At 42.7% G+C, this 22,985-nt stretch overlaps 1 protein-coding gene across 2 annotated transcripts; it reads right to left on the reverse strand.

The window, feature by feature from the left end:
- Positions 1-7,034: 7,034 nt before the first annotated feature.
- Ino80 (chromatin-remodeling ATPase INO80) lies at positions 7,035-22,785 on the reverse strand. Of its 2 annotated transcripts, none has more exons than XM_076387165.1 (27): positions 22,602-22,785; positions 21,852-22,011; positions 21,693-21,772; positions 21,403-21,614; positions 21,160-21,333; positions 20,802-21,098; positions 20,560-20,718; positions 20,330-20,499; positions 20,029-20,245; positions 19,856-19,943; positions 19,500-19,791; positions 19,230-19,432; positions 19,006-19,146; positions 18,812-18,933; positions 18,433-18,728; positions 18,077-18,359; positions 17,857-18,000; positions 17,538-17,793; positions 17,316-17,443; positions 17,150-17,244; positions 16,428-16,500; positions 15,547-15,705; positions 15,363-15,465; positions 14,863-14,975; positions 14,472-14,648; positions 14,037-14,391; positions 7,035-8,767 (listed from the first exon to the last, which is right to left on the reverse strand). In XM_076387165.1, the coding sequence occupies exons 2-27, from the start codon at positions 21,983-21,985 to the stop codon at positions 8,349-8,351; spliced, it is 4,890 nt and encodes a 1,629-aa protein (XP_076243280.1). In that variant the 5' UTR covers positions 21,986-22,011; positions 22,602-22,785; the 3' UTR covers positions 7,035-8,348. The 2 variants fall into 2 exon arrangements, with proteins under 2 accessions (XP_076243280.1, XP_076243281.1); XM_076387166.1 differs by having other exon boundaries at positions 22,245-22,785.
- Between the last annotated feature and the right edge of the window lie 200 nt (positions 22,786-22,985).

Below are 22,985 nucleotides of genomic sequence, written 5' to 3' on the forward strand. Positions count from 1 at the left end.
CCTTACCGTGGCTCCTATTAATCATTCTAGTCTTAAATATTACATGCAGTATTTTCTATCACAAACTCGCTACTACTTTTTTACCTAATTATTCTTCTGTTTACTCTTATCGTTGGTAAGGAAACACTGAATTTATCAGCATCTTAATTCATCTCAGAAAAATATCCCCTCTGCTCTGTGAACTCGTTACATGTAGGTATCTATTAAGATGCAAATTTATAGAAAGTGAATTACTATGAATATCGAGTGAATATAAAATCCCTAAAAATAGTTTCTGAGTAACATGTAGCACCATAAAATACCTCTTGTCCAAATTCAGTCTTTGGCTTCATGAATACAAACACTTTTATTTACCACAAATATCTTAATTTAGCTGTCAGTGGAAGTCATAAAGAATTTAAAAAAAAACCTTATATTCGTATTCTGTTCCACCTTCCTGGTGAATGTACCGTTGCGCCTGGCTAATTTAGTGACTTCGTGAACCTGGTTCACACGCCGAAATAAAAGCTCCGATTCTGGTGTGGCAGCGGCCACGTAGATAATTACCATCGATGCCGAAACAACGCGCGGAACCGCACGGCCGACTGCATCCTTGATGCGATCAAAGCCTCGACATGAACATCTCGTCCTGCTGCGTATCGAGCCCTAATTATAATCAACCTGCCATTTGCTGTGCGTTGAATTCTAATGTGTGATACCTGGAGGTTAAACTCCCATTAGCCCAGCCTGTATATTTAACCATTTGCAGTTCCAAGTTTCTTCAATTTTTCTCCTGAAAACTTCCTATTGTTTTAACCCTTTCAAACAAGGATTGTTTTAATGCCTTTAAACTCCCAATTTTATTTCTCAATTTTTTCCAACAACTTGTGACTTGACATAGGAATACCTACAAGGAAAACATTTAGCAAATTCATACAGAAGTCTCTTAAGTAGGTTTAAATAGGGGAAGATATATTTTTATAGGATCTGTTGTAGACCTTAATAAAATAAGCAAAGGTAGATTGATTACAGAAAGAGCAGCATTGTTAAGTCTACAAAGTCTACTCTTATTGACTGTGTTAAACTCGGGCTTGTTAAAGCACTCTTGTAAATTCTACAAGAGACTTCAATAACTTCAGCTTAACATTTTTTTCCCTTGTATCTCTGAAGGAGATTAAGGGTGTGCAACCAGATGATGCTGATTTGAAAAGTGTTAGGCGCGCAAGAAAAATCTGTGTCAAATGAGCAGCAAACTGAAACGCTAGTTAACAGCGTGACGAATAGAAAACTGGTTCATTAATATTTATAAAGGTAACTGCAGCTTTTAATAACGCGCTGCAATGAAACAGGAACCGAATCGCCAGTTATTCGGTTTGCTTCCTTTTACCTGAGAAAACGATTCGCGAAATGGGTTAATCTTAATTTAGAGGGCCGTATAGAATCATGTTTATGTTGTATAGCCATTCTGTATATCTATATTGTCGAAATCGGGTACAAAACATTTTTTTCTTGGACTGTAGAGGCTTCCTTGATTCGAAGATGATGTGCTCGTCCAGAGTTAATTAAGAAACGAATAAGGGATTCGAGATATCTAGCCGAATATTTAGGGTACAAAAGGCACGTTTCCAGTGGATGGACAGGAAATGATCCCCCAGAATCAACAGGTGAACCGTTCGTTACAGGAATATCCTGGCAGTGTCTGGCTGAAATTCAGCCAATTACGAGAGACAACGATCTGGCGCCTGATTAAATTTGGCCAGATGACCTTATCGCTGGAACTTTCACACAAAATGATTACATTTCTGATGCGCGTGGAGCCCTAAATAAAAACTAACTTGACTCGGTATTCGTATCTAAAGCAGAAGCAGATGATTTCGTTCATCTTTGGCCACTCCTTTAATACTAATTGAGCCACTCATTTGCACAATCAATTCACTACGCAAAACAAAAAGATTTATAATCCGGTATTTCAAATGTAAAAAGCTAATATAAAACGTTAAACGTGAATATAAAAGTTAACAAGTATAAAGTAAAAAGAGGTTGCCAGCATATATTGTAAATCCTGTTGTCACTGTAACTGCTACCAACACACATTAGAAGGTTTCCAATTAAACTGATCATCCTGCATTTCAATTTTCCTCATATTTATACTGTAAGATAAGCGTCCCAGTAGCTGACCATATCCTATTACCCGAACACAAGCGCTAATTTTATTTCATTTTAAGTTTAAATTCTCCTATATTATATTCAGTTACTGATATGCATTTCAAGTATCTGGAAATGTAGAAAAATAGCAAACAAGGTCATCCAGCTACTGGAACATTTGACATCTTAAGTGTCTAGGTATCGGGACATTTACCTTACCTCTCGCCGCAAGCTCATCCTCAAGGATGCCCATCTCGACCTCTGGCCTCAACCCTTCTCAGCGCCGTCCACAGCAAGCGCCCCCGACAAAAACGTCGAAAAACCTTGTACGTCAAAGTCGACCAGAAAAGAGCATCGGCCGGTAGTGCAGTAAGAAAGGTAAACAAGGCAATAAACAGGCAGAAATGCCAGTCGAGGGGGGAACAACACCTGGCAGGACCACGCAGCTAGGGCGACGCCGAGAATAACGTGACCCGCCTCGAAATTTATCGATTCCCCCTGTACTTTAATTACTCTCGAAATTTCTCCCGGATACCTGTAGCGTGGCGCGGGGGGGGAAAAGGATGCCTGGGACGCCGCTATCAGCGTCGAACGTGGAATCCTCGACGCAGGATTAACGTCGAGCGCGATGGACGAGGCAAGATTGCCTCTCGGTGCGAGAGAAGAAAGCCAGCAGAGGGCAGGGGGACTCGGAGAGAGAGTGGGAAAGAAGAGATGCATTGCACGCGCGGATGGAAGGTGCGGACGTACACCTGAGAGCAGGTGTATCGCAAGGTCTCGGTCCTCTCCTCTTCTCGTCGCTCAGAGACCTCCCCCTGCCCCTCGGGAGACGGACAATCGGTCGAGGCGAGGACATAAAATCGATCGGGTCCGGTTGGTCCTCTGTTTCCTTCGGCTTTCCTCTGACCGACGAATCGGAAAATTGAACGCTGTCGACTCGCCCCCTACCCTCGGTCCATCCTTTTGTCTTGTCAGGGGTAATTCTAAAGCTGCTCTGACGCTGCTGGAGACAATGTTGGCCTTTGGGGGTAATTGCGGCTTGAGACTTTGAATCGCTGTGGTTTGCTCTGGGGGTGTTGACTCTTGGGGAGTGGTGTCAGGGGTCACGCTGTGAAGTGAATTGTGGTGGTGCCTTGGTGAGTGGTTGAAGGTGGGATTTTTGGGTCCATGAGTGAAATTATTTGCAAAGAAATGGTGTTTCTGTGGTAGAAATTGGAGTTTGGATATATTGAAGTTGGAACGTCTCCAGAGAGTGAAAATTTGAAGATTGAAAATATTTGAGAGTCTGTATGTTTGATGAGTTGAGTATTTCAGTCTTAGATTATTTAAAAAATTGAACACTTGAATAATGGAGTATTATTTATTAGAAAATTAGAAATTGTTTGTTGCTGAAGACTCCCTTAAAATTCGACGATTTGCAACTCGTTCGGGGTATAGGGGCACTTAATTATATATCCTCTCGTCATACGTCCCTTCACCTGATAATCCATGCGTTGCTAACATTTTACGACAACGATGCTGGTATAGCATTCGAAATTCCTGGAAGCTCGTTAATTTACATATTACTCCTTGAGGGATTGCCTGTCCATCTGTTGGCTGCTTTGCTGGTTCTTTTCGTCACTTTCTCGCAACAAAAATTGATCGGTACCTGTGTTTGTAGTACTAAACGCAGTCGTACAGTGGCGCAGTACAAAAGGGAACGAATCTCGTGACTCGGGAATGACCTCGCCTTTCCTGCATCGGACGAACAATTTATTTCTCCAGCTGCTACGATTAGTTCCACTCGGCAGCTTTTAGTTCCCCGCGAAAGATTCGAATGGGCGTGGATGTGGCGGGAAGACATAATACAAATGTCGTTTGTGGCTTCTGTATGAAACCAGGGCTTAGCTAAGTGTCGGTATAAGTATATTTCTGGGTAGAATCTAACGATGTGAAGCGTTTCATTTTAACAAGTCTCTAGTTTCGTATTGAGTCCTTCAGGAACTTAAGCTCAGGTTTTATGTTAACTCCTCTGTTCTCTCTTTCCTCAAATCGGTAACAAAGAGACAGTGAACACTTTCAGAATCTAATGCCTTTTGAATTTTCTAAACAACTGGTTAATTATTGGATCACTCCCATAGAGATCTAGCATCTGGCCACGATGGTTCTTCCTGTAAGCAGAGGATTTCTATTTTTCCACAATTTAGGAAAGAGAGTGGGGAAAAAAGGTAGGCGTGAAAACGATCACGTAGGTGGGTGGCCAGATCGAGGCCTGCTGTCTCTGGAACCATCAGGGAATGATCGACATCGAAAGCAATCACGCAGATGATGACGCGACCACCGCCGGCAGCTGCTTGCTCGCGTCGATGATCATCGCCCTCGGGTTTCAGGCGCGCCTTGTCGCCTCTTGTCGCGGTCGCCTCGACTGTGCTGGAATCCCAATTCCACGGAATTCCTTCGGTTCTTTCGCATAAACATATGTGAATCGACTGCGGTTACGTGACGTTTCGAGCTCCTGTCGTCGTCGGGTCTATCGAGCATTCTAGAGCGATTTCGCTGTTAACAAGACTGGTGAAGGGATTCCTTCGCGGTGAAGTCAGCTGGGAATTAGGTAAATGCGTGGAAATCGCTGGGAAACTTGTCGAGATACGGCGAGCCGATGATCGTGGGAGGGATTTTAATGAGGATGGTGGAACTTTTTCAGACTTGACCCTTTCAGGGGTGTATTTATTGAAACTAGAAAGCAGGGATTCAATTTTCTTTTTTAGTTTACTTAGGCTAGTCTTAGGGTTAGACCAGAGGCTAGATCAAGGATTAGGCCAATGAGGAGGCCAAGGGCTAGATCAAGTGCTAGACCAAAGAGGCCAAGGCTAAAGGCTGGACCAAGGAAGAGGCCAAGGAGTAGACCAAGGAGTAGACCAAGGAGTAGACTAAGGAGTAGACCAAAGACTGAACCAAAGACTGAACCAAAGACTGGACCAAGGACTAAATCACGAGCTACCCCAGGTGTTCACTTCAGAGTCTCTGGCGAGGGTGGCTCGTCCTGGCGATCCTCTGAAGTGACCCCTGGAGTATCCTTCGGACTAGTACAGGATGTTTCTAGATTGACCCTTGACCCATCCAGAAGGTATTCCAGGAGTCCCTGCACAGGATCCCCAGGGTGATCCTCACCCTCCGGTGGCCCCGGAGCGAGTGAGAAATTCATCGACTTCCAAGGGTATTTATATTATTCTGAACAGAGGAGGGGGAACTAATAATTGAAATAGCGGAATTATTCGAATGAAGGATAATTTGCGAAGAATTGATACTTTCTTTAAATAATTATCATTACAAAAATTTCTGCTGCATCTATTGTTAATAACAATCGTAGCCACTGACTTGTGTATATTATTAACGATTATTTCTCTATTATAAATTTATTTAAACTAGCAAAATAAAATTAAAGTAGGTCATTCGATTTAATAACACACTTTGGCTTATGATGAGTGATGAAAATTCCAAATCAGTTTTATTTCTGCGTCCCGTTGCGTTTTATTATCGAGTCGAAGACACGATTGGAGAAGGGTAGCCGCAACTAATAATTCACTAATAGCTATTCTAAATGATATATGGACTGCTGTCGATAGTGTGCCATTTCCTCGGCGCACATACATGGTCGTAGAAAGCGTCGAGTGGAAGCCACGTTGCAATTTATACGTTGTTTTTCGGTGCATCGGTAGTTCTGATTTCTCACTGACAATTGATTCGCGTATCCCCACATTGTCATTTCCTTTTTGATGTCGGCGATCGTGGGACGTGCTGAACTAAGTTGTCTGACTTTCTCTTGACGTCTTCTACTTAGGAACTCGAGAGTCTAGGTTGGAGAACTCGGGTGGTCTGGATGAATATGTATGGTGTCGTAGAATCATTAACACTGATCAATTTAATGACTTAAGAAGGAATACCATTTAATATCAAGCTCCATTCCGTGGTCTTTACATCCTGAACCAATTGGGTTCAGCTGTCTACATAGAGATAGTTGCATAGAAATGTTCCTTCAATATTTTTCTCATGATAGGAACGCGAAAGATGAATTATGAAAAGTTTTAGAAAATATTATTGATACTTGTGTCTTGAAATTTAATTAGACAGGTTTCTCCATCTCTAATTCCTGCAGCCTAGAAAAATCGTCAGGTGTTCTCAGACGATCAATTTCTTCTTCAATTATGGGACTCGTGAAACTTCTCGAATTATACCGTGAAAGTTAATGTTTACCCATGAAAATTAATCATAGAATCACGCGTCAGTCACTGTCCCTGATAGTCAGACACATTTAACAAGAATATGAATGGTACGAGCCGAAGACCTCGGCAAGAAGCGAATAGCGCTGGTGACACGCAGCTAACGCTGCTTCATCCATTATTCACCGTTCATCCATTTACTTCATTTACCTCGTTCTCTTCGGTGTACCGCGGCAAAAACCAGCAACCGAACACTCGTAACGTCCACGGCGCGATGCCAGGAATGCGAGGCAGAAAACAAACGCGTAGAACCGTCATTCCCCAGAAAAATTTTTCTCCGCCTGCGAAACTATTTTCCCCTGGAGCGTAATTGAATCCAAGGCGTGCACAATCCGCTGGATTCGAAGAGGATGATTCACAAGTGATGTGGTCACAATGGTCACGGAATCCTGAGAGGTCAGTGGATACTGAATCGCCCTGTAGAACTGCAATTTTTATATATATGCATATTTGCATGTATTTTTTATTATTTTCATCAAGAAGCTTCTAGGATTTTTACGTGAAAATTTGTACCTCTAAAAATGTATATTTCTGTATAGTGTGTCTCTCTACTGGGCTTCCCAAATTTACGTCACCTGTAACCTGATCTGAAAGAGCCCAAAAAGTAAAACTGGGAAGAAGGGACTAGGAAAAAATTGATCAACTCTAGTGGCCATTTGAATCGTTTATTGCTAATATAAATACCGTTCTCTTACAAATGGAATCGGCTTAATGACGCTCCATAACACGCATAAAAAATATCATCTAACCGAGCCTAGTGACGGAACGATGCTACAGCGTCGACGAATCGTAATACGTTAAGAGAAAGAGATAGAAGAGAGAGAGAGAGAGAGAGAGGGAGAGAGAGAGAGAGAGAGAAAGAGGGCGAGAGAAGAGAAAGAAGTAAAGAAAGTATCCTTCGGTTTACGTCCGTTTCCGTCGAGCAATCGTCGATTCTCGAAGACAAGATAGTTCTGCTACCTTCTCGATAGATCGACGATCGCGAGAGTTGCGCGCCACATCGACATTTCGTCGTGTCGATTAACGACTCCTACGGAGGCAGAGTCGCGAAATAAAGCTAATGGCTTCTCAAGGTGCCAGACACTTCAGATTCGCTCTTCCCTATTCGTGCCACCGACGTTGCAGAGGGCCCTCGATAACAAGCTCCTCCTCGTGGATCCACTTCCTGTTCCTTCGGACACTTCCAACTTTGGCTAACCGTTCACCCGTTTCTCGTCCCCCTAATCCAACGAGCTCGAATTTCCTGATTAAGTACCTGACAACGAGCAGCGTGATTTTGTACAATTTCTCCTAGACGATTTCGCGCGATTAAAATTCGAATACTAATACCAAAGGATCGTCCATAACGTCATGCTAATCGCTTAAATATCGACAGAACTCGTCACCTCATATTTTACACATACTTTACACGCGGGAAATCACCGTGCCTTACTTCGTCCCCAGAAATCGTCCCTTCGTTCCACGATCGATCTCGCGATCCTCCTCTGCTCTACTCTACGTTTGAATTCTTCTAATACGTGAACGAACTAAGTCCCTCGAGAAGATTGTTTTGCATTGCACTAGTTGAGCGTGAAACTTCCGCGAGAAACGCGCGACCACGAAGACCGAAGCCTCTTAGAGTCTTCCTAAGACTCGCACTGATCACAATATAAGGAATCGATCTGGTTCCAGTATGAAGCAAAGTCCCATGCGGCTTCCTCCAAGACAGAATCATCCACTGAGATATCTCAATCGTGGTCCTCGAAAAGTAACGAGAATTCGATCACTGTGTTCGTCTGACCAAGGGGTCTCAAGGTTCCTCCCTCCTTCGAGATCGACAGGAGCTTCCTGGCGGCAGGAGTCCCGAAACTTCGCAGTCCTAGAGAACATGGAAGGGTCAGCCGACAGGAGTCCACGTCTGGTTCACGGAATCGAGATTCAAGAATCTCCTTCGAGGATCACTCGAAGGAACTCCCGCTCCGGAAGCTAGGAGGATCCCCGTGGCTGCTGCTGCTGCTGCTGCTGCGTGTAGAAGCCAAAGGGTCGAGACTCGCCAGTAGAAGAGGGGAAGGATGAGGTTGTGCTCAAAGACGCCGAAGGGATCGACGAGCCAGACCCAGATGGGCGCTGCGCTGGGGACTTCTGCTGGTTCATTGTGGCGATCGTCTGCTGGGACCTCAGAGGCACAGGAAGCGGTCGCTGGACCTTCCTCCCGTGGTGGTGGCTAGGAGTGCGGTAGCCCTGATGCCCTGGACCAGTCGGCCTGAGACGTGGTCGACCTGGACCTCTTCTGATCGTTGGTGGACCTCCCCTGCCTGGCAAGGGACCCAGAGTACCGACTGGGCCTAAAGGTCCTACTGAACTGGGACCATCGCCTTCTGCTGGGCCAGAGGTGCCTTGGACGCCTGCAAATTAAGAGGATGTGATCGTGGGGATATTAGGAATTAGAGGGTAGTTTTAGAATTAGGTCGTCTCAAGATTATTCTGGTTTTAGAAGAATTAATATTCAGTCTTTATTGTTTCTCTGGTATCGCATTTTTGATGCTTTATAGGCTCGTTACCAATAACGAGTCACGAATTTACAGCGAGCTGAAGCTGCTTCATATTATCTCTGCATACAATCTCTCAACCATCGCAAGCTCTTTGTTCCTCCCAACGGGACAGGTGGACCACTGGCTCACGCCGTTTCGACGCATCTTTCACGATTCAGAAATCTACAATACTCTCTCTCGTTACAAATTCACGACTTGAAATTAGCTAAAATCTTGAAGAGTACTAACAAAAATTCATTTCTAAATTCCATATATGCACTGATGGCTTAAAACTTAACCTTCTCACTTCTCAGTGTCAAAAATCAGGTAAAATAGAAGAAAATAGTTCCAAGGTAACTTGTAGTGCCCCATCGAACTCGTATCGAGACAAAACTGTATCTACAAGCCCTGTCGAGGGGATGTGTCCCCTTAGAAGCAAGCAGCATGGTCCTACAGTAACGATTTTCGCGGGAAAGAGACCTGGTCGCGGGCCCCTGAGCAACTTTTCACGATTATAATGGCAGATGCAGGGTACGAAGACCCTCCATTTAGCGTGGAGTGGTCTGACCAGTTAATCGGTTATTCACCGGTACATCGCGACGAGAGACGAAGACAAACTCCGAGGATCGTGCCACGGCATCTATTCGACTGATCGTAAGCGCAGGAGCTTAGCCACGGGGTAGGGAGGCTGAGAAGAGGAATTTAATGAGATAGCGAGGGAGAAAAATTCTGGGCGGAGGAGGAGGGTGAGTGACAGGGTCGGAGGTCAGTAGCCGAGCAAGGATGTACGAGAGGACGGTTCCCCGTCTCCTTTCCTCCGCCAGACCACCTTTCTTCCTTCCTTCCTTTCTTCTCGCCCATTCTTTTTCCCTTTTTCACGGCTTCGTTCCGAGTCGTCGACATTCCTTGGCACGTTCCCGATCCTTTCAGGAGCCAGTCCCCCAGCTCGCCAGCTCGCTGGCAGGAGCTTCGAGTGGCCACTCCGTGCCGGAACAAAGGGTGGGAAAAGCTCTCTCAGGGGAAAGAGAGATTCCCCCGTTGGTCGGGAAGCACGTCGTTATGCGCTTTCGAAATTCTACGCGGGATTCCGACGAGCAGATTTATGGGGAGGGAGGATGCTGAAGGCGATTCTCGAGGTGTGGAAGAGGCTCCTCGAGGAGAAAAAGAGGGTGCTCGGGATTGCCACTACAGGCTGTTGAGTTACCAAACGTTTGGAAGATGCTTGAATTCTAATTTGTCGTTGTTACGGAATTGAATGGCGAATTCGGGAGGGCCTCTAGTGGAGTTAGGGAACTGGAAAAGTGGTGGACCCTTTGGGTGATTTGGTGAAGCACCCATTTAGGTGTTTATCATTGGCAACGGTGATTCATCGTTAGAGAGACTCGCCTTCATTGCTTTGGAAATGTAGGTAGAAGGACCTGGTTGAACTTGGACCAAGATTCCATGAGAGTCTAATGAAACTGGGAAACTGGACACCAAGTCCCTATCAAGACAAAAAAAGCATCCATCGAGGATCCATCAGACCCTAATTGAATTAATATCGAAGATAGGCCTGCAGGGAGGAGTCCCAATCGGTTAAAATATTTTCGCCTCGAGGGTACCGCGATTCCCGCGAAAAGCACGCGTGGGTGAGATCCCCGACGGAAGATAGAGTCCCTCCTCCCACTGGGCTGGATGCACAAAGAGGGTCCCGAGGAGTTTCGAGGTAGCTGGAAGGGCGAATGGAACGCGAGGATCCGCGGAATGCCGACAGTCCGGCTCGCAATATCCTTGCCCCGTCCTATCTTCCTGCATTATCCTGCCGTATCTCAGCCGAGCAACAGCCGAACTGTCCTCCCCTCGAACCCTTTGCCCCCCGTTTCGTCCCCTTTGGCCATCCCCCGGGGTCGGCGTCTTTCACTGGCCGCGAGACGCTCTCTCGCCTCCCGCCAGACAATTATTGCATTCTAAAGCGGGGGACAATGAAATAGTCTCGGTCCCCTCCGACGATCCTCCCGGGGCAATGAAAGTAATGAATCGCCTGATTTGTTATCGTAATAACCCGGGGCCCAGCGTCTCGGGCATCGTTCTCTGTCCTCGGAATATCTCCGAGGATTGAGGGAACTTTTAATATCTTTTAACTCTTCAAGGACGAAAGGTCCTACCTGCAGAAACGCTGGCTGAATTAGAGATCAGGACTTGAAATTTGTAAAGAAATAATATGAGTAGGTGTAATTAACCCATTTGGGAAGCATGGGTTTTCTTATCACTTAACTTAAATTTTCTGAAAACGTAACATAGATCGTTTTGCCTTGCAGTCACAGAATTTAAACGATGAAAATTAGTGTTCCCTTATTTCAAATACCTATAACTACTTAATTAAAAATTGCTTATTTATTAAAAGTCTGTACATCTTTTTCTATGCACAAAATGAAATTTCTGAATTCCTAAAAAGTCATTTGGCATCTCAGTGTAATACCAAGAGGCCAATCCAAGGTGACGATGGAACGCGCCGAAGATGTTTCCGCGTTCACAGGGCAAGAAACCGTTCCGCCAGGCTCTGACGGTTCCACGTCTGTCAATCGATGGCTGTCGCCCGGTGAAGCGTGATTTAGGAGCGGGCAGGGGGGGACTTCAATTTGCGATCGGGCGTCGTGAAAAAAGCGCCGTTGTTGACCCGCGGGATTAGGGTCGCCGCGGAACCAGAAACCCGTCGCCAGAACTCGTCCCAGCCACTCGAACTGGTTGGAATTATTTTCCGTTACACGACACGGGGATATGATGGGAGGCGATATGAGCACGATGACACGACGAGGCACCGCGAGGTACGGCACGAACCGAGTCCAACCCCCTAGGGACTCCTTCCTTTTTGGAACTCTGGCCAGGAGTCACTGTTCCTCAGGAATCCACGTGAAGAGTATCTTCACTTGGACTTGGTCTAGACTTGGTTTATTTGAAGACGGTAAAATGTTTGTTCCATCGTTAGAAGCTTGGTGGTACAGAGTTCTGTTTCATTGCAAGCCTGTGATCCAACTTGGATTCAATGTAGAGTTAGGTAGAGACATTCAGTTGGTGAAGGAATAGATAGATCTTGTAGAGAAGTCTAAAAAATAATAATACTGGTTTAAGAGCTAACTCTGCTCTTGTGAAAGAGAAGAGACTCCTAGATGAGATTTTTCATAAATTTAAGTATGTAGTATTGGATGACTGAAGATTAGACCTTGTCTGCATCATGACTTCTTGTCCAAAGAAAAATCTCAGTAAAACAAATCCCATTTTTCTACAAAGGTTAAAGATATTAATCTTCTCTTGTAATTTCTTCACCACTAATGTCTCTTCAGCACAATTTCCTCACCAGGATTTGTACCTCACATATTAAACAATAGTATTTAGACATTCTCCAAATTGTAACGTATCTACCCCAGCTAATATCCTGGCGAATGCTACCATTTAATACCAAATTATGAACCTTCGAAATCAGTTCCAGACAGTCATAAAACCTCCAAAAAAGAAAGACGTCTGAACCCTGGCCAACTGCCCAGAAACCCCAAAGCTAAAAAGAATAGAAGAGACAGCAAAAGGGGGAGATCCAATCGACACCTAGATACGCGAAAAACAGGCGAAATAGGGAGAGAAGTTCGGAGCCGAGGCACCGAAGTGATAGGTGGAATGGGAAAGGCAGAAAAGGCAGGGGAGGGGTGAGAGCGAGTTCCAAAAACCTAAGAAGAGCATCATCGATCGCAGCTGTCGCCTTCGCTCCGCACCTGCTATTGTCCGCTCGCCTTCCAGTCGACGACAAGCGGCCGCGAGAAAGAGAGGAAACGACCCCTTTCCTTTCTGTGTATGTAGCTCACGAGGATGGCGCGTACCACTGCACGTTGCTCGCGTAAACTGCCACGGGTCCACGTGTCGTTGCGTGAGGCCACCTACTCGTTTTCGTGCCCGCTCGCTTTCGTTGCCCATCGCCAAGCGTTTTCCCTCCTCTTTCTGCCCCTCGCGCGACTTCCTCTGATCATTACGCGAGCCAATCGCGATACAATACGTTATGCAACGCAGTACTGCTCGATGCAGAGGTCCAAGTTACCCTTCTAAAAAGAGATCGTCTGGACACGAGTTCATAATACAGCAGATCTCTTTGATCCACTTGAATAGAGGCTTTTTTAAATCGATTAACTTAAGTCCAGGTTGAAATGTAGCCACTACCATCAGGACGAAACGAGGGCAGTCCCAGAAGACGCAACTGGGGTACGAAAACCGCGAGCTGCTCGAGTGAGTCACGGGGACTTCAGGGGGTGGCTACCTCGAGGGGTGAGCCGCGTACCCTCAGGAAGATCGCCAACTGTTCCAGACTGCACTTGCGCGCACATGTAACCGCGAGGGAATTTCGATGGATAGTACGTAAGCCGCAGGGATCCTTTTCTTTTTGCACGACCAGGGCCCCATGAGAACCGGGCCAAACGGCGCGACAGGGAGCGAAATGGGAGCCAAGTGTAGATGAAAGAGTCAGTCGGGATTAGCGCGGTGTATCGATTCGAGGGTGCGTCACGAAAAGTCATTTTCATCGTGGACATTTCGAATTTCGTTCCCCGCGAGCGGCTGCTAATCCTCTCAGCGCCCGATCCTTTCCTGCCGACTCGAGCGAGAGTTTCCAATGAGAATTTTCGAGGCCCTCGCAGATGGAAGGCTCTGGGCGATCGCTTTGTTGGAGGGAGTTTGTGGGGTGAATGAAATTTTCTTTGATCCTGCTGATCACTGTCTTCAAATTTGTATGCATCAAGATATTGGGCTTGCAAAGCGACAGCTATAAACGTAGCAATAACTTGTGCAATGTAGTGGAGATATTCGATAAAAAAAGTCTCTGTTAATTGTTTATGTTAACGAGGTAAGAGCGAAGTACGGCAAAGTACTAAATATTCATGTACCTGTTAATGGCTTCTACTTCTCAGAATTACTACGCTATGCGTGGAGGGAATATTAAAACATTCATCAATGAATACTGCTTCATTACTTCAGACGCTACTGACTCTACATTTGCTATTCTGTGATTTGATGAATATCTAGATTTTGGAGCGCGCTTGGCAAAATAACTGATTCATCCATCTACGTTAGTCTACCTTATACTTCTACCAATCTCGGCAAATTAAGTTAACAAGTCTTCACTCACCGTGCTGCAAGTTTTGCTCACTGGTGTTGCTGCTGGTCGGAGATAAGGAAGCTGGAGACTGAGGATCAGCTCCTCCAACACTTTTGGACGGCGGATGCAGCAGAAGAAGGCCCCTGCCTTTGCCTCCTACAGGTCCTCCTCTACGAGAGCCACGAGGTCTGCCTCTCTTGCTAGTCCCACGAATCGTGGGCCTCATTCGAGCGCCAGTCCCACTGCTGAAGGGAATATGATGATCGAGACGATTAACCTTGCCAGGCTCTCCAAATTGACCAACCCGCAGCTGTCGAGAGTCGCTAGGAGTTCCTCCCACAGGACCATCAACATCGACGACGAGGCCATCATTGCTCGTCTCGTCCTGCACACGCAGTAAAATAAGGTGAGCGATTATAAGCAGACAAGCTATCAAACGAAGAATCGAACCAGTCGAGCGTGTACCTCAGACTTGACTGGGCTGGTGGGCACACTATAGTCATCCGTAGTTTCGATGATCTGCTGATGATTGTTAACGTGGACACTGCTGGTTGTCTGATTGCTATCATTGGAATTGGCTTGAGCTATGTCCCCGATTTTATCTCCGTTTGCATCGGAGAGGCAAGGCTTCTTCGCGTCACCCTAAACATGATGAGAAGTCAACATTAGAAGAAAAGGCTAAGCATAGGAGGATACTTAAGTTAAATTGATGGAGCTATTGAATTTGGCTCATTAGAGGGGTGGTACTAGGGACATTAGATTCGAAGATAAGGGGGAGGAAAATTGGGAAAGGAACGAGACCAATAGTTGAGGAAAGGAGACGAGACCGATAGCGGCTCCGAGGGCACCGGCTCACCTTGACCGGAAGCGCGGTTAACTTCCTCTTCCGGTCCCTCTCCTTGTGGTATAGGTTCGACTCGAGCCGAGCATCCTCCGCGTGCTGCTTTCTCTCCTCGCTCCGTTGGCTGTCTGAAATATACGGACACGAGCTTGTATACGGGGGACGTTCGTTGCTTCTTTTCTTATTATTCGTTATTAGGCCATTAGCATAACCTAACGAGCATAATGTAATTGCATCCACACTTTTCCCTCTCCCTCTCGCTCTTTCTCTCCTGAAGCTGAATGCATTTCGGCACGAGAGTGCAACCGAAATCGCGCTTCAGCGAGCAAAAATGCGAGGCTAAGCGCTCTCCTTTATTTGCATTTCCAACTTTCTTTCCACAATAGCTAAGACATGTATCTTTTTTGGAAAAGTGTGGAACTGAAAACAGCGGATTCTAATTTTCTCTAGCTACTTATAAAACTAATTGGCCCTGCATTTGGTAATGATTAAAGAGCTCACTGTAAATCACTCACATTTTGCTTCGATTTCCTCATCGTCCAGCAAAAGGGAAACGACTTCTTTGGGCTTTAAAGTGTCTGGCTTGAAGTTTCCTCCGCTGATCACCATACGTTGTATCTGCAAGAATAAATGTTACAATGGTGATTCGAAAGTCAGGCTCCGAATGCATTGTTTTTGTGATATAAATGAGAGACGAACCTCGCTCTTTTCTCTGGCACGCTGCAGTATTCTCTCCTCGATGGTTCCCTTGCAAATTAATCGATAGACCGTAACCTGTTTCGTCTGCCCCAGCCTATGGGCGCGATCCATGGCTTGCTGATCTACTGTAGGGTTCCAATCGCTGTCGTAAAAGATTACCTGTAAAGTGAAAGTAAAATTAGATGACATGTTGGTTCATTAGTGTTAGATTCTCATTTGTGTCTAAGAGTAAAATCGATTTTAGAATCAAATGCTCGAAGTTTAGATATCTATTGCGTGACGCTTTAATAGGGACAGTCCTCTCTTCACTCGATATTCAAACGAGGGCATATGCAAATGCATCCAACGATGCATACCTGCAGACTACGTTCGTGCACCTATATGCACAACAGAATGCAGATTCGGCAATGCGGGGGACATGACCCTGGCCAAAAAATCTTATCGATTCTGCCGCTAATTTGTCATTTCTCTCTTTGCCTGCAGTCTCACTATACATTTTACGAACATACTTCGCTTGAATATAAAACCCACTTTGCAATAATACAAATCATAACTAATCGTTTATTCGATGAATATTTTTCTCAATCAGTCTTGAAATTGATCATAAATTCTGCCAAACTTGTTAGATCGATACCCAGACGAAATATCAAACCACTCTTTCGTGATAAAACATTGTCTCCAAGAAACGTAGAATCGTGATTCATCACGCTATGTTCCTTTCCTTTCTCTAATATCTACTTTTATATTCCTGCCTGATCAATTCCACCGACCGTCTGTTATCTTGGGTTTCGCTTATTTGTTCCAAACGTAAAAAAGAGAAACGAAATCCTAAGGGAAAACGTACAAGGTACGGCAGATAAAGTATGGATAAGATTACTAACCGTGTCTGCGGCAGTGAGGTTGATTCCCAGGCCTCCAGCTCGCGTACTCAAAAGAAAGACGAATATGTCCGCCCTGAAACATGAAACAGTCCCTGCAGATTGAACAGCCGAGCACAAAGTGTTTTGTATGTAAATTAATTCGGAATTCTAGAGTGGCGCACTTAGAGGATTTCCAGTACGAAACGCAGCCCCCAAGTGAGCCCTATCGCGCTCAAGATTTCGACGATTCTGTTGCCTTGGAATGAACGCATAAGTATGGAATAACTAGTAATAAACAATGCGTTCCCTTTTAATTCTTTTGTGACTAGTTCCAAACTACGGTACGTTGGAATTTAATGGGGCGGCTGAAAGATGACGATCGCCCGTTATTAGAATCATGTATTCGCGTCGGGTAGCCGAAGCCGCAGCTGTCTACGAGACGGGGACGATTCGCCAATTAATTCGCGTGTTAGTTATGCGCGAGTGAGTCAAGGAACGACATGCTAAGAGACCGCGCTTTAGACATGCAACGCGATGCGGAGCTGATACATATTCTAAGCAGTGTCGGAAAAGAATTCATTCACTTTAATAATGAGCTATTCTCATTAAAAACGTAGACGACGCTCATTTAGATGGACAGATATTAGAATTTTCAGCTGCTGGAATATTCGTGAAATATTTATTACTGATTGAAATGGTCGATGATCTGATCGAGTATAAAAATAAAAAAATCTGGAGGTTACCTTTTTTGGAAATCTGCAACCATATCTCGTCGATCGGAGATTTTAGAGGAGCCATCCAGTCTCATGAAAGTGTGCTTCCTGTGGTACATGTATTCCTGTAATATAAAAACAAGGTATAAAATGTTATAGCGATATTACAGCATTTACGTAAGTGCAATTATCATACCTCTAGCAAGTCGATCATTTTTGTCATCTGAGAGTAGATCAGAACTCGATGCCCCTGTTCTTTGAGACGACGCAGAAGGCTATCTAATACTGAAAGTTTGCCTGCGTCTGTTACTAGCGTTTGCTTATCTGTAACAATTTTACAAACCCATTAATCAACATAAATATCTCATACTGAATACTATGCATTACTTTCGAAATAGATGTCATTAAAAATACTTGCCTGGTACTATGATATTCGACCATCCGTTAACTGGCGTGCAAGCAGATATTCCACCCTGTGGTTGGATCGAGAATGTTGATGCTGTATTTGCCATACGAGAACCAGAGCTTTCCTGTGACGCAGAAATTGTCAGAGCTCTTTCGCAACCAAGCCAGAGAAGTCGTTGACCAAATTTCCCACCGCATTCTTCGTGTCTCCTCCACGCACATGCAGCGGAACTATTACTAACATATAATTTTCGAGGACTAGCTTGTACCTGAAAGCAGTACTCATTAGATTATTGTAACTATCCATATTTTATCTTATTCTGTGTAACAACCTTAGGATAAGTATCGCAAATGAAGGAAGGAATGGTAGTCTGTTGACAATATCGCATTATCGGTGGCCTTGGAAGATGAGGATGTTCTGGTAGCAAAGTCACCTTCGTTTCTTCTTGGTCACCTTTAGTAGCGGGAAGTATCCTCTGTGAAACAGAACATGTATTATAAAACATATAAATTTTCAAAGAAAATTTTTAAAAATTCGGGAAGATGATGAACCTTTAATGATTGATTTGCAGTTTTCTTACTGCTACGTAAAATTCGATGGGCGACAGTTTCTGGCATCGAGTGAATAATATGCATCGTATGCGTATATACAGGTTCTCCCTCAACGATTTTACTTGTGAATATTAAGTCTTGTATCGATCGCGACGAAGAGTCAATTTTCCTAGGTAAAATAAGCATCTGATTTCTAGGAATTTCTGTTCTCTGGTCGACGTTCCAATCTTCCCAATAGCGCATCATTTTTATCCTCCTTTCCATTATAGTCGCAAGGCATAATCTGAATAATAAATAAAATGTAATATTGTAATAACATATAGTATAAGATGTTAGTAATATAACAAGTTATATACCTGAACAGTATACCAATGATAAACACTTTGTTCATTTCCATTGGGGATAAATTAATAAATCTACTAAACGAGAAGGGATTTTGTGAGAATCTTCCGTTGCCATCATGAAGAGCTCGATGCATGTATTCGGTAGCGAATATAAATAATTTATTGTACAACAAGTGGTCCTTAGATGGCAACGAGAGATGCACGAGTCCCTCTGTATACAATAATGCAGGCATTTCGTAAAATTCTGTGTGCATGAAGAAGGGGGATCTAGCATCTCTGCGCTCAAAAAGTTCTGGATGATTGCAAACCTAAAACCAACATCCATACAACGTAACGAGCGTTGTTTTTCAAACTGGTTAAAAATTTATAGATATTTACTTTAAAAAATTACCTTTCGGAATTGCATGACTAGATTCATAAGATTTGATGTGAAATTTTTATCATTAGTTGCAGTATCGCCACCACCCACCGTGTAATGTAGCAAGTCTTCTATTCTAATCTTTTTCTTTAATGCTGTATGAAAAATAGTTATTGTATAATCCTCACAAAAATCATGATTTTATAATTCAGGTAACACACACTTACCTGAATACAGTAGCTTTTGGCGTGTTGTAAGAGGACAGTATACCATCACCTCAATCTTATCAGATAATTCATTCTCTACATCCTTTTTTATTCGTCGCAACATGAAAGGTTTCAAGATCATGTGCAATCTTGATAAATGCTCTGAATATACAGATAAAAATTAAAATTTGGAAAACTCAGGTTTCCTTTGGGATTACAGAAAAATGTAAAATAAATATACTCACTCTCGTCAATCCCAGTTTTATTCTCAGCATGGCTTTCGATATCTTTGGAGAACCATTCATTAAATTCATCATGTGAGTCGAACAAAGTGGGCATTATGAAATGTAACAATGCCCACAATTCTGCCATACTATTTTGGATAGGTGTACCGCTAAGCAATAATCGATTGCGGCAACTAAACCCAAGCAACAACTTCCATCTCATACTGTAAAGGGTAGATATTAAAATATCAGGCGCTTAAAAAGGAAGTAAAAAATTGCGTAAGTACCAACCTGCTGGTGCTTTTTATTGCTTGTGCTTCATCTAAAATCATGTACTGCCACTTTATTCTGTTAAAATATTTATAGTCAGTAATGACTAATTGATAGCTCGTTATCACTACATGAAATGAAGCTTCTTTCGTATGTAAATCTTTTGTGTCCCAAAATTGTCTCAATATTTTTCGCTCTTGTGGATTTCCCCAATATGGAACTACTTTAAACATGGGTACGAATCGTGCCATTTCCTGTTGCCAGTTGTGTAACGTTGAAGCTGGTGATATAATTAAAAATGGTCCCCATACGGCTGTAAAAAATAAACACACGTATAACACAAATGCAATCGAATATTTTTTTCTCAAATAACTTACAATATCTTTCAGCAACGTGACACAAAAACGCTATGGATTGCACAGTTTTTCCTAAACCCATTTCATCTGCCAGAATTCCACTAATTCCCTGAAATGCAGAAAATATTTAAATGCAAACTTATTTTATTTAAAAGTATTTATTTCATGCTAAATGATTTAATGTATGAATCTACCTGATCATATAAATTAGCTAACCAATTCATTCCTTTTAACTGGTAGCCTTTAAGATTTCCTTTAAAAATCGATGGTTGTGGGTGCTCTAAATTCTCTGGAGTATCGCTAAGACGTAATTCTTGAGATGCAGCTGCAGTATCAAACTGCTTTGCTCTCGCTTTCTCATTATCAAATGCTTCTGTAGCATTTCTTTTGGCTTTTTGCTTCATGACTTCGCTATATTTAAAGAAATAATGCAATATACTAGTTTGTAATTATATCATGTTCAAATGTGGATGAAGCCTTGATCGATTTAGTTACCTATCATAGTCATCAATTCCAATAAGTCTCGGATTTTTTTCTTCGTCCAATTGATTTAAGATTCTTAATTGTTCTTCAGGAGAAGCTTTTCCTAACTTTCTAGACATGAAGTGAGCATACAGCTCGGTTTGTGTAATAAGAAAATTCAACTTCCTTTGCTGTCGTTTCGCCTAAATTATGAAATTACGTAAGTAATGGAAAAAGATATGCAATAAAAATAATATAATTACCTCAATAAGTTCTACATCCATTTTTCTCTGTTCTTCAGCTTCTTTTTCCAATCTTCTCCTCGTTTCACGTTCTACACGATCATATCGTTTCCAGTAAGATTGCATTTCTCTTGTAAGACGTTTAGCTCTCCATATAGTCTCCTTCATATTCTTCTGCGACTATAAAATTAAAAAACATATGTAAATTGTTTGAAGCATCTCCAAACGAACATTGTTAAATGGTAGTAGAGAACAACACGTACTTGCATAGCTTTTTGCCTCCAGTATTTCATACAATGCTGTGCTACTTTCTTACAACTAATTAACATTTCCTTATGATTATTGGTTTTCGCTCTTTGTACTTTTCCCAGCTCCTTTTTGGACATCATTACCCAAATTTTTCTTCTTCTCATGGCCATGACTTCTGGGCTTTTATTATTATGCTTTTTCCTGCCACGCGCACGCGGTTGATGGCGCATTATCGCTTCTAATTCAGCTTCATCTAACTCTTCTTCTCTGGGAACTGATCGGTCCCATTCTTCTTCAGGATACTCTCCTTCCTACAAATCATACATAGGATTATTTCAATTGAAAAACATACTAGATTTTTTATTTACATACAGGATAATCTTCGGATGGTCTGCGTCGTGAAACTTTTTCTTTCTTTATCTTCATAACTTTTTTCTCTGGCTTCTTTTCTTTCTTCTTTTTATTTCCAACTATTAACTTTTGGTGTTCTAGAAATCTATCATAATTGGACAGTAAGCCAGCACTGTAATACTGATATTGTATATTCTGAAAAGAAAAATTATACATTACAACTTCAGTGCAATTCATTAATCTAATCTCTAGCTTGAATCTTACCTCTGGTTTCTGATAAAAACGTCCTTGATACTTCTTCCTAAGTATATGAAACTTCAACATTTCTTGAAAATCTTCTTCTGTGATGGGGCCATCTGTATCAGATCCTGAAGCTGAACTATCAGATGAGTCACTTAATAAAATGTCCTGTAACCAACGGCGTTCTTCCCCCACACTTGACATATTATAAAGCCTTAGTTTATTAATTCTTTCTTCTGCAAATGTAATAACTATTAGTACTTAATTCAGTGAAGTGAAATTTGATAGACAAAGCTCCAAGAGAAATTGCTCACCTTCCTTCCGAACCAGCACATTATCAAGATAATTATCTGACCCTTCAGAAGATTCTGACGATACAGACTTGTCATCCTCACTGTAAAAATCAATGAATCAATAGTCATTCATATTTTCATCTGCTCTTAATGAAACTTCATTAGTAATAAAAGACCTACCTAGCTGGATCTTGAAACAACTCGTTGATTTGTCTCAAGAAGGGCTGCACATTGAGGCTACGCTCTAATCTTTGCAAATGCAAAGGTGCAGCCATTTCTGCTTCCAACCTCATCGTGTATGCTCTATCTGTCATTACCAATTTATATAAAATTCAACAACCTACAATGACAAAACAGTGTTACAAACAAGACATATTTGTAGCATTTATTAACGTTATAACAACTACCATAATTCATATACTATATCATATACAACATTCTTAATGCGCAACAAAAAACAAGTCAAAGAAGCAAGCAATATTCAATGAATCCTCAAAAGGTACTCATTTAAAATAATAGTTTAATAGACCCGTTGTCAAAGAAACATATACTTTATCTGCAACATGTACGAACCTAATGTGAGTCTGTGATTATTTGACATTTCATTAAAACAATTTAAGCGATTGTGACAGAACATATTAAACGGATGACAGGAAATTTTTAGCATAATTTATACGTAATGTGTAGCAAAATAAAACGTCTATCTTGCGCCTTTCTATTAATTAAGCATAACAGGATTTTACTCCTTACTGCATTGTCACCAATGCTAGATTGTTTATTACGTTTCCTGTAACGGGCAGTACATGTCGAAGGCGTGTAAGCGCCGTATGGAATTGTGTGTAACCAATTACATTATATAAGGTGAATGACACGGCTGAATCAAGCTGGTGCGGTTATAATTTCGCGAAATATTCGATAGTTTTGGATCACCTTCGGTTTGGTTAGAAGCAGCCCCACTTATTTAGCACGCAAGATAGGGTCGACCGCGAGGAAATGAATCCTTTTGTTCACATCGAAATTGGGTATATCAGTCGGAGGGAAATACATAGTAGAAAGAAGCCTAGAGAACGCAGACATTTGGCGTGCCATAAAACCAGGGCAGGGATAGGGCATATTGTTGGCCACCATTTTTGTTTTCAATAGGTGGCGTTAGCGTAGGCAACGTATAGACGATCCCCAGCTTTACCATTGTTTATCGTCAATCGACTAATTTTATTATTCATTTAAAATTTACATAATATACTACAATTCTGTATCCATATTGCATTTAATAGATATCATTCTACTTTAAACTCGAAGCAGAATTAGAATATC

The sequence above is a fragment of the Calliopsis andreniformis genome, chromosome 10 (assembly GCF_051401765.1).
Source record: "Calliopsis andreniformis isolate RMS-2024a chromosome 10, iyCalAndr_principal, whole genome shotgun sequence".
Classification (NCBI taxonomy): domain Eukaryota; kingdom Metazoa; phylum Arthropoda; class Insecta; order Hymenoptera; family Andrenidae; genus Calliopsis; species Calliopsis andreniformis.

Excerpts from the sequence above, each read along its gene's own strand:
- Ino80 (XM_076387165.1), bottom strand. The coding sequence starts at position 21,985 with ATGACAGATAGAGCATACACGATGAGGTTGGAAGCAGAAATGGCTGCA. Across the intron at positions 20,500-20,559 it reads TGGATGTAGAACTTATTGAG|GCGAAACGACAGCAAAGGAA; the intron begins GTAATTATATTA and ends TTCATAATTTAG. Across the intron at positions 18,729-18,811 it reads TAGTCATGCAATTCCGAAAG|GTTTGCAATCATCCAGAACT; the intron begins GTAATTTTTTAA and ends TGTTGGTTTTAG.